The following is a 12,589-nucleotide window of genomic DNA, read 5'->3' on the forward strand; positions in this document are numbered from 1 at the left end:
ACTATACGATTCAGATAGTCGAGATCGCAAAATGTTCCCTCGAAGCTAATCCGATTTTTGCAAACCAATGTGGAATGTGATCATTTGAATCGCGAAAGGAATCAAATATTTAATTGTTAAAAATTTGTAAATCTCATGCATGGTCAAATTAACCCCCCATTGTCTTCATTGATACCCGGCTTCGAAGTAACGATTGAAATGCACTAAAATGGAACTGACTTCAATTAGTTTCGGGTTGGCGGTTCAATGCATAGGGCTCTGGTCTTAAAAGCCAATTGTCGTACACTCGAGCCCCGATCTGGAAGGATTCTTAGTAACAATAGGATCGTAGTATTAGCCATGTAATGATTCTATACTAGAGAGCTAGCATTTTGAGGTAATGTCCAATTTCGCAAGGCGGGGGACGAGTATAGTGTGATGGGTAAGTCGATGCCTTTCACGCAGCCCGCCTGGGTTCGATTCCCAACCCCGCACATAGGGTCAGAAAGTTTTTCTGGCCCGAAGAGGCGAATGACCTTAAGGTTAAAACCTCTATAATCGAAACAAAGAAAAAATTCGTAAGGCGGTAGTGCTCAAAAGTGTGAACACCTAAAAAAACGTCCCTGTGAAAAAAAATATATCGAATATGGATAAGTGTTAGGGTTGTGGCGGGGTGGGGGTGTGTACATAAAATTTCCAAAATCAAAAATTTTATTTTGATACCAAATGTCATAAAACGTCGAGATCTACACAGCAAAAAATTATGAAACTTACAACTGACAGAAATCCACATATGACACAATTCATAATAACGTAATTCGTAAAATAACTGAATTATGCAGTAATGATTTAAATATGTATCAAACACAGCCAGCTTTTAAAGCAGGAGTGTAAATTTACATGTTTCAGCACTTAAAAATATATCAGAATGCATTAAATATGTGTTAGATCACCTGTATAAATGAGTTAATTTTAACGCTCGAATATGTCGGTCACAGAAGACTTAAATTTACTCGATTTTTTCTAGGTGTGTAGTGTCATCTCGAAAAAAATATTTTTCTAAGATAAATTGATTCTCTGAGGCTTCGGAAATTTTTTTTATGTCAAATGTCTTAGAATTCAAATGAAACGTCAAAGTCCCAGTCCCGATTCCTGTTCCGAAATTGCAGGGTGAAGAGCATTAATAATTACATGCCTCCATGTAAACGTAAGAAAAATTCGAAACTAGTCCCAAAACTGTTCTAATGTGTATTCCAGAAACCTGCAAAACAAAACTCACTTCGATTTTCCAAAGATGGCTCATTGTCACAAACCTAAATTCAAATGAAAGATCTGATGGTCCCATAGGTAGCTATTGAATTCTATCTGGATCCGGATTTCGGTTCCGATATTAAATGGCTGTGTTTAAGATTTCAAATTGTTAATGGTTTTATTTTCTTCAAAGATTTCGATGATTTCTTCATTTACAACACCAAGTGTTTCCTTGAAGCATGTTTTGTTTTTTAATAAAAACAATCCGATATTAATTAAAATCGATTTAAACTAGCTGTTTATAACACTAAAGCAGTAACTCTTACACCGTTTTTGAATTCTAACAATACTTCGAATTTTTTTATGGAGGGACTGGGGTCCACTGGGAGATAGAGGAGTACCTATTGTCTTCCTCCGGTCAGTACCAGCCTAGATCCGGCGAAAAAAAAATTGATCCAGAAAAAATCCACAGGGTTCCTGCTTCCATGTCGTAAAAGGCGTCAATTGCAGGAGTGCCTTTTTCTATTCAATTATCAGATTTTTTCAACTTTTCATATCTGATTACTCTATTTTACTAAATTATCTCTTCATTAAACATCATTCAACTTATTAGTTTCCGGCTAGATTATGGGAAAAGTTTTATTTGATATTTTTTCTTCTTCCATGTTATTGCTTGTCTTTTAAGATTATAAAATCAACTATGGCAAAGATCCGTTAATATTACAAAGTTAATAACAAAGATAACATAGATACTTGTTTAAATACTACCATTACTGAAATTTGAACTAACAAATATCCTTATCCCGCTACACTTGTAGTATATACGGCTTCTAGTAACAACTAGTGTTGGACTAACATCCCTTCCTATTCCTTAGACGATCTTCGTTCGGGCGTGGTCGGCGACGGTACTTATCAATGAATTCTGTGGTTACCAGAAGATATACATTGAAGGATGATTTGCCAGTCCCAGGTCGGATCATCTAGAAATTACCTGTACAATTTTAGCTAATCCCGATCAGTCATGGAGTAGCAACCAGGGGTGGTCGCTCCAGCTCAAGCTCTAACACTGCAATGAATTTTTTATGGACTGGGATTCACTAGGAGCTTGACAGTACCTATTATCTAACTCCGGATAGGACCAGCCGAAATAGTTCTTCCATGTCGTAAAAGATGACAATGGCGAGAGTTTCTTTTTTCCTACTTTCGATTACCAGTTTCAATCATTTATTTTATTTATTTAATAAGACACACTGCCTTAGCTCCAAGATGCCGAGGGTATCCAGATTGAATCAATGTTTCAAATCTGGAGACTCTTTTTACTAAACTAACACTTTGTTCAACCCACAATATTCGTTTTAATATTTATTCCTAATTTTTAGGTAAAATTCTTTCTTATCTATTGTTCGATCTTACAAAATTCTTTTTTTTTCACCTTATGCTATTTCTCGTCTTTCAAGGCTCTAATTTGCATAAATCATATTGAATCGTTCCTTCTGAAGAAACTATTTTCAATTAGAAAAGTTTTTAGTAGTCCTTGCTCATTCTATGATAGCATGAAACAATTACCTTTTAGCTTACATTTAGTACCTGTTAATTCAGTTCTAATAAATAAGCATCCTCAACGCGAAACATACTATGTCGCAACTAAAGACTGCGCAGTAGTATAGACGACCTCTAGTAGCAACAATTGTTGGACTATCAATATATTTCAGCTGATCCCGATCAGTAACGGAGCTACAAATTCATGTGCTACCAATACTCGATCAAGCTCAAGTTCTAACACTGCTTTGAATTCTTTTAAATGGATGGAGGTTAAATCAAACATTTTCATTTGAATTGTCATCTAATTTCGACTCTAATTCTAAACCCACGGCGATAAATTATATAAATTCGTAGAATACATTTACCAAACAACGATTAAATCACAATCAAAATATCGAGCTTAGAGTATGTCTAAATGGGCACTCATTCATTCTCCGATAGAACTCGAAGAATAGAGATATGAAGCTAAATAGCAACAAAATGGTGATTTTTTACTGTGATGCACTAAAACCGGCAAGAGACGGTCGGTCAGTTTTATAAATTCCAGCATTGTGTCTACAGATATGAAAATGTCATATACTATGGGACTATGGCAAATGAAACATTTCAATGATAATTTTGACACTATTCTCATACGTGTCATTGAAAGATTCTTGTTCAGAGGGACAAAAATTTCCGCCAGTTGTGAAGGATGCAATAACTTCGTGTTCGCGTTTTATTTTTGTACAATCAGTAAATTTTTTACGAAAGAAATCTCGTTTCACATTTCTGAAAAATGGATTTCCTAAAGTGTTTAGGCAGAGTTAAAGTGCTCCTTTTCAGGAATGTTTTCTGGCTTTTCTCTGAGATTGCTTCGGATTTTCATGTTATTTGTTGAATCAAACGATTTCGCATAAAAATACAAATATCTAGAATGACCATCTTAAATCTGAGATGACTCCATATCCATGGATCGGTAATTTTTAGGACATATTCTAGAATACGATTTACGAGATATAACTTGTCAAGACATTTATTTTGCATTAAAGACAAAACGACTATGTTTTTTTTCGTCAAGTATGGCTTATATTTTTTTTAAATAATTGGTAACTGGTATACGGTTTTTCTACAGCAATACTCAATCTAAGTCGATATGTGTGTGAAGTGTTTGTTGTAGAATAGTCGTTTACCATTAAACAAGTATTTCAAATGTTGTACCCGAAAAATGTTTGTAGTGGTTTTGCCCTGAAGATGAAAGTGTTAGCTTCGAAACGTTGGACGTTAACGCAAAATAAATGTTTTGACAAAAAGACATTTGACCAACAAAGCCATCTTTGATTCAAAACAACATAATTTGGTCGTACCTATTTTCAAATAAGATATAATAATATGCATGATAAAATCACTCTTGGTTTAGGGAGTTGGTACTAAAATAGCACACTTTAATGAAATTCCAAAGTAGTAATACTTTATGATCAAAAAAGAACCGGAATTTTCATTTTAAAATTCCCGCGCTTGTCCAATCGGTAAATTTTTATTCTCTCAACGTTGACAACACTTTGATACACATTCTGTCAAATTTTGACACATATCGTACGATTAGTTCTTGTTTGGCATCTATACAAAGAAGTTGAAAAATTTTCGTGTGGCGATTTTTATAATGGATGAAAATTTAGAACAACGGCTCGCCTTCGAAGCGCCTTTCGGTCGATTGTTGTGCGGTTTCGACGTCATATTCATAGATCCACACCTCATCACCAGTTATGATGCATTCGATGAATATGGGGTCACTATCTGCGTTTGAAATCATCTCTTTGGCCACATCAACACGACGCTGTTTTTTAATGAAATTCAGCTTTTTTGGCACCAGCCGAGAAGCGACGCGTTTCAAACCCAAAACATCAGTTAAAATGTGTTCGGCAGATCCATAAAAGATTTTGCAACACGATTTGCTTCGCCAATTCAATGTTTTCTTCAGTAACAGATGTTGTTGGGCGGCCAGGGATCTCATCATGATCGAAGCTTGTACGACCACCTTTGAAGCGTTTATACCACTCGTATGCCTGTGTTTTTCCTAGACACGATTCACCAAAGGCTTTTTCTAACATTTTCAACGTTTCGAAACAATTAAATCCATTTGCAACACCAAATTTGATGCACGCACGTTGTTCTAAATTTTCATCCATTATAAAAATCGCCACACGAAAATTTTTCAACTTCTTTGTATAGACGCCAAACAAAAACTAATCGTCAAAATTTGACGGAATGTGTATAAAAGTGTTGCCAACGTTGAGAGAATAAAAGTTTACCGATTGGACAAGTGCGGGAATTTTAAAATGAAAATTCCGGTTCTTTTTTGATCATAAGGTACGATATCATTGGCGATATATACATAAATTAATTTGATGTCTCTACCTCTTTTACAATATTTCTTCTAATTCAAATACCGAGCATACAGAAAATCAATTTATTGGAAACAGTGAAAACGAGCACCGGAATGTTTGCTTCTTTGCGCTAAAAAATGATTTGTTTTTGTTTTATGGTTCGATCAATAAAGGCTATTGCGAGAAATCGTATGCCGCACCAGTGCTGACGATCGCTGTCTGTAAGGCCGTTTGCTGTTCTAGCACAGAACACGCATAATTTCATCACTACGTCAACGTCATAATTTCATCACTAAAAAAACCTCTTGTAAACAGTTTTCCATAAGAATTATAGTAATAACTGTTGACTGAGTAAATACTAAAACCAACTTGACTTTACATTGGTGAAGTAAACTAAATGAATCTTGTATTTCGTCAACCTGAGTTTTATTTTACTTAAAACATTCGATGAAATTGGTCGCAGTTATCACGGTTGCGGCATCAGTTCAAATTCTGTTTTTATTTTCTTTTCAAATACTCGGCTCCGTTTATTCTAAGTTCGATAACAAATTAGGAACATTATCACCACACTTCACCCGCTGTGTTGTGCTATTTGTAACTGTGTATATTTACTAACCGAGTAGCGGGTGCGATGAGATCTAAACCTTTCTAGTATCACAAACACGCGAAACCCTCTCGATTCATTCGCTAGTCGGGAATGGTCAACAACCCGAGTCTCGATCATCAGATAGCACACGGAAGATTGAGGCGCACTGTCCCATTCCGACTGCGGTAGAACGCGGACTCATTGATCAAAAGAAAGGTTCAAACAATTACTTCGTTGGGTGCTATTCTAGGCCGGCTACTGAGTGTAACTGAGTAAATAATAGTTAGTGCATTAAATCTGTCTGGTCGGACAGCTTAATTAATTGGCTTTATAAATACAAATCATGCAAGTCGCGTCCAATTAATCCGAGAGGTGATTTAAAAAAAGCATTATTTCACGGTCTTTGAATCCGTTTTATTGATCATTTATTCTGGATCAGTTATATAATATGGGTTAAATGACATAATTTTAATTGGTCATTTTAACATCCATTTATGAAAATTACCCGATAGACGTGTTCGTTGGGCTTGTGTCCTCAGTTATAACGGCAGTAATTAGCCTCTTTATCAAATATATTGCAAAATGGAACGTTTAAGGTGTACTCGAACAAGTTTGAACAATGAACCAACACCAGCTATTGCTCGATTTGAATGATCAACCAAGAAATTATTTATATCATAGAATATCTATTTTCATTTTCGTTACAGGTGATCTTCAACTGTTGTCTTCCTCTGAGTTCGTATTCCTCAAATAAGTAAACAAGTGGCTAAAAGTCAGAACAGAGTGTTTCTTAGAACTGAAAAGTCTAGTGAAAAATTTGATCGTGAGATTTTACATTTGTCAGTGCAAGCTAACCGAGTATCAGTGCATCAAAGCAGTCGAGTTCTGTGTTTGAGTAATCTTCGAAAAACTATACGCATCCTTTACGTTTGAACCGGAGAATAACAGTCTCGCACTGCGAGTAGAATGGCTCCACCTAACAATGAGCTTACATCGCAAGTGATTGTGCCACTTCGTGAAACGATCCAGCGACAGCAGGAACAGCAGGATGAGGTTCTTCAACAGCAACAATCAACAAAACCGGCTATGGATTGGGAAACACCAGCAGCACAAGGTCTTTATGATCCACAAAACGAGCACGAGGCCTGCGGCGTTGGTTTCATCGTATCGATCGAGGGAAAAGCCAGCCATAAGGTATTAAGGGGAATTGGTACGCCAAGAGTTTGCCGTGCAATACATTTTATTTCTTGTTGTTTTCAGATCTTACGGGATGCCCAAACGCTTGCGATCCGTATGAACCACCGCGGAGCTTGTGCCTGTGATAACGATACCGGTGACGGTGCCGGTGTCTGTGTGTCGATTCCGCACGACATGTATGCCAAGGATCTGTAAGTATATTCGATGATACCGGCGAAATATTTAAAATGATTCTTGCGTTGACATTAAAAAATTAAATTTGATACCTGTAAAATGAAAACGAAAAAATCTCATCTCTAACTGAATCAACCCGTTGTGAATAGGATGAATTTATTTTGTCAACAATCGTCCACTGTGTCGACCTAACACATACATTCCCATCCATAAAGTGGAAAGTGAAAAACGTGAATCCTGTTCTAGTCAGATTGTAAATATCCGTCACAACAAATGTGTATTTACAGTACGAACCGAAAAAAAATTTACAATCACGTTTGTGTATTGAACAAACCGCTATTTTTTTGGCCATTAATCACGATGCGAAAGCGTGATCGTCAACACGCGTTCACGTTTGCGGTTTAAAATAGAAAATAATTCAAGCTTCTCTACGATAGATGATTTGTCCATAAAAGCTATTGAGTGATTTGATCTCTAAGTTCATTAAAAATATGAGCCCAACAGAATTTTCATCCATTATTCAATTTGTTTTGACATAGTTTAACTTCATTACGAACAGTTAAGTCGAAATCTAACTGAAAATCACTCGAAATTCATATGGTATTTCGTAACAAGAACACTCAGCTTATGTTAATGAGCAATATAAGCTCATCCCGAAAGTGTTAAAATTAGCTGACCATTGTGGTGTGCTGGCAAAAGTAATTGATTTTTTTTTAAATCCTGGCAAAGACGCCGCATATAACATACTGCACGATTTACGGTAAAGAGAACTGTTCACGTTGGGTAAAAGTGACGAAAGATAAGGAAATTTTTCCATCAGTTCTCACACCGAACTAACACTATCACACAGGCACACTTCAGTCATTGCTGAAGTGGGTGCGCGACGCTTGTACTTTATTGATTCACCGACTCAACAAATTGATTTATGAACCTGATTACGATATGAAATCATCATCAGAGTCTGTAAAAGTAACTCGATATTCATATTTTTGCACTAGAAACATATCAGAATGCATGAAACATGGGTTAAATCAGTTGTAAAAATGAGTAATTTTCGACGTTCGAAAATATCGATTTCGAAAGACGTGAATTTACACATCTTTCCCTCTCCGCACAACCGCAAATGTTCTTTATTTTTATCGCATGAACCGTAGCAGCATACGTCTGCTCGAACGAAGCGCGAAAGTTAACTATGGAATGAAATTGGAAACGATAAATTAATGAAAGAGCGATTTTGAAAAATATTTTCGAGCAGAAAAACTCAAAAATACAATCCTTCTATAACTTGTCGTATTGCCTTACCATCCAGGTTATGTAGAGAAACTACAAAGCAACCTTACCGTTAGCTATAAGGGAATATATTAAAAAATACATCCACGTCACATGTGCTCTTTTTTACTCAACCTGAAAAAAATTAATTGAATTCCGTTAGGCTGCGTAATATGTTGTATATGTTCTATATTTTCTTGTCTCTTATGCTGGTCGTAGTGCTATTTCTGACTATGATTTGCACATATTTTTCTCAGAGTTGGCTGAACCAATTTTCACAATGTTCCAGAAATCTAACTTATGGAATACATTTATAATCCTAATATCTGAAAGTCATAATTGATTTTTATGACATTCGCAGAACATTTTTCCTGAGCGTATAATCCGCGACTGTAACCGTATCCGGATAATTGATGACAAACTAAGGTGCGAAATTTTGGAATCAGATCAACAAATAATGTTAGTTTCCTGGTCTTGACAAAATATGGTCAAACAAACATCCGGTTTTGAAAAGATTAGTAAATGAGTGTTAGAAATATATACAAATCGCAACACTACAAAGCAAATTTCAAATCTAGTCAATTCATCTTGAGTAATTTAGTTCAATTTGTCTGTTTTAACGAAATATCTGTCATCAATTTAATCTATTAATTTGTTAATATCCAACAGAAGAAAAGAAAACATTCGAGCTTACAAACTATCTGAAATTCATTCTACATTTATTCTGTCAATCAAAATAACCTGGAGTTTCAATGAAACACGTTCCAAAGAACGACCTTACTCAAACAAAGCGCCGCACTTGTACAGTTTATCCGATCGGTTCTGTCTTACTCATCGATCATTTATCGCAAACAGACATGCCGGAACGCGAATAAGCTTCCGTTTCAAGATAATGATAGGATATCATTACATGGGAACAAATAACGTTTGCATTCGTAAAAATGGACAATGGATTGCCGATTTTTCATGGGTTTACCTTCTCCCGCACTGACGAAACTACCCATGCAGCAGCAATCATAGTAACCCATGAGTCAGCAGACAAAATTTAACAGCTCTATTAGTCGAACTCTATCCGTGATGGCAAAAACAGTGAAGCAATTCCGTTTAGAAGTTCCTTGAACGCGCAGAACGGCACCCCGCCGCGTCGAAAACGGACATCTTGCGAAACTTTGTGGACTCTGGATACGCCCGCTCCGGCATCTACAACATCTTGGCACTATTAGACAACAATCAGAGCATCGAAAGAAAGCCCGGTTCCGGACGGCAGACGACCCTGAGCGACAAGAAGCTCTAAAGGAAACTGAAGCGGAAGACCGAGGGAAATGTGGCGGATCGGGGTCATTTCGCCGAATGCCATTTCGCCGAAAGCCATTTCTTCGAAAGGGTCATTTCGACGGATACAAAAATCGTTATTAGAATTGATTTAAAATAAAGACAAATGAAAGATGATTGCGTTAACGCCCGTTTTGTTGACCTACAATTGTACTTCTTGATTGATTCTTGTACTCTTGTATAAAAATTTATTCATAAACCTCAGAAGGGAGTTCCCAAGAAAACTTGTTGACTATTAGCTACTAAGCATCAAGGCAATTGCATAGGTGTAACTACAAGGCAAATGTATGTGGTACTTTCCGTTTGTTAAATGAAAATCTCTAATGCGGCTACGCCACATCGTTTTGGTTCATGTGCTGCCCGACCTCGCTACCGCTCGTTAGGACCTAACTGAAACAAAGAAACCTAGCTTTGAGTAGACCGAGTAAACAAGGCTGTATGAGTTTGTATGCAAGAGGCCGCCGCTTCCGACGGCGGGTCGGCGGCCGACTCAGCTGGCGTCGGCTCGGCGGCTTTGTGCCGCCGAGCCATCTTGGCTTCGGTTAATTGGCTGCGCCACATTAGTTATACAGAAGACATAACATACAGGAGACATGACCCTTTCGGCGAAATTACTCTTTCGGTGAAATGACCCTTTCTGCGAAACGACCTTCGGCGAAATGACCCGCTCCCAAATGTGGCTACATCGCGGGTATCTCACCCTGGATACCAACGACTTACAGAGCACTTCGAATTTTACTTTCCCTACGAAGGAAGTGAGCTTCGAGGTGAAGTTAATTTTACACACCAAGTACCTCAAGGAGATGCTGCTGTTGGTGACAATCAGCGAGAAGGGTCAAAGCCGCTGTTCTTTCACCCCGGATTGGCCGTGAATGAGGAAATTTATAGTACGAAATGCCTGCCGGAAGTTCATCTAGAAATACCATAAGCGCGAAAATACGGTGTTCTGGTCGGATCTGGTGTCGGCCCACTATTCGAACCAATCGTTGGAGGAGATGGAGTGGATAAATATCGATGTGGTACCCAAGTCGTCCTATCGAGAAGTTCTGGACCACCATGAAACGTAAGATCTACTCCAACAATTTTGTCACGAAAAACGAAGAAATAACTAATAAACATGCCTGTTCGCATGGTTAGGTCCGCCATGACGAATGTTCCGGTTAACTGCCCGCTCGTGAGGGCGTTGAATTTTTTGATGTGGAACACATCTTTGATTTCCTTTGACACTTACAGATCAGTCAATTTTGTATCAATTTTTAATATTATTTCACATTTTGATTGAAAATATTTTATAGTTTCAATTTGAATTTATCAAGCCACGTATTTTCCATTATATACGATTAAAATTTTGATTAATAGCAGGCAGCGTTTTATTTTGTCTGCTAAAAATCTAAGACACTATGCTGGCTTACTGGATTTCCCTAACGGAGACGATGGTTTTGAAGGAGTAAGCGATTTATCAGCTGGAAAGCATAGCTCTGATTGGTCAGTCAATGCAAAAGCGAAACTGTGGAAGATGGCAGCTACAAAACGTTTTGAAGCTTTCACCCTTATTCTGAATAACGACGTATCGTTTTTTCGATCATATTTCATTCGTATTGCTAATAACGCTAGCAAAAACCAATACGTCGTTATTCAGAATAAGGGCGTTTAACTGGTTTTCTTTGATCTCAAGTGTCATACGAGTTTGAATGAAATCATATGTTATTTTGTTTTCGTCTGAGAAATCGGCAACTACCTTATAGTAAATTTTGAGTGTTAAAAATTAATTTTAAATTAAATTTATATAAGATTATTTAGAATTAGAATAAGATTAACTCGATTAATAATGAGAAAAACTTTATCGTTTCATCAGAAATCGCAGAATGGTAGTACCATAGAGTGACCATAAATATCTATGTTACACATTCACAAAAGAAACTTAATGCTATAAAACTAACTGCATGCAGGCAAAATTTGAACACAAGCTTGCCGAAAAGAATCTTAAAGGACTATTCACACATATCCGGTTCGGTTCAGTGCCGCCACGACACCGTGCACGGATACTGATATTATTTCATTTGTTTTCTATGCGCGCATTTACACCTATCCGGCACCGTGCCGTTTCAGTGCAGCTCGCCGTCAGTGTAGCGTTCGTCCGGCAAACTCAAATTCGACGTCATCAGAGCTAATAAAAGTCATTTTCATTGACTAAAAATCGACGAAGATGTCAAGAAATTACTGTCACTCTCAGATTCGCTTGCAAATTATGAGAACGAAATCCATGTACAGTCAAGCGGGACAGTAGTTTCAAAATTGTGTTTTTTCTTTCATTTGCTCTTTCAGTCATTTGCAGTTTTCAGTGAAAATCCCATAGTATGCAGTGTCGATATTCAACCGAAGCTGTGAGAATTGAAAATGACAGAAAAAGGTTTCACAATAACTTTTACCAGTTGGTGCTCGAATTTGTAGTAGTTTTGGTTTCCAAAGAGGTTCTGGGATGTAACTACTTCGATTTGCCATATTTTAGTCACTTTTTATAGCCAAGCGTCACAGATTTTCAATACATCGATGAAAGAATGAGAATTGAAATTTTGCTGATGCTCCCTGAAGACGTTAGTTTGGTTTCGTCATAGAGGAAAGAGTGATGTTGGCAATTATACTCGCTCATTTTTTCGATGAGAAACGAAAATGCTTCGTCTCTCTTCGTTTTTTCTGTTGTCGGTCATTTACGAATGAAACAGTAAAACATTGAAAATGAGACTGTTGGAATGGTTTCTTTCATTGAGAATGCGTGACAATTTTAAGCTCTGGTCGTTACCGATATTTTTTTAATTTCCCTGAAGTCTTTATATCACTGTATTTCCTGTGCCGGAACGGAAACGGAACGGAAGGGTTCAGACAGAAAAAGAACACT

At 37.2% G+C, this 12,589-nt stretch overlaps 1 protein-coding gene across 2 annotated transcripts in view; it reads left to right on the forward strand.

Annotated features, from left to right (window-relative positions):
* Nucleotides 1-12,589, forward strand: part of LOC131439095 (uncharacterized) — a 64,468-nt gene that overhangs the window by 33,550 nt on the left and 18,329 nt on the right. For both annotated transcript variants that reach the window (XM_058609707.1, XM_058609708.1), the window contains exons 2-3: nt 6,429-6,915; nt 6,982-7,109. In XM_058609707.1, coding sequence (XP_058465690.1) covers nt 6,688-6,915; nt 6,982-7,109 — 356 coding nt within the window. In that variant the 5' untranslated portion in view covers nt 6,429-6,687. The remainder of the gene's footprint in view (nt 1-6,428; nt 6,916-6,981; nt 7,110-12,589) is intronic.

This window comes from Malaya genurostris, chromosome 3 (assembly GCF_030247185.1).
Source record: "Malaya genurostris strain Urasoe2022 chromosome 3, Malgen_1.1, whole genome shotgun sequence".
Classification (NCBI taxonomy): Eukaryota; Metazoa; Arthropoda; class Insecta; order Diptera; family Culicidae; genus Malaya; species Malaya genurostris.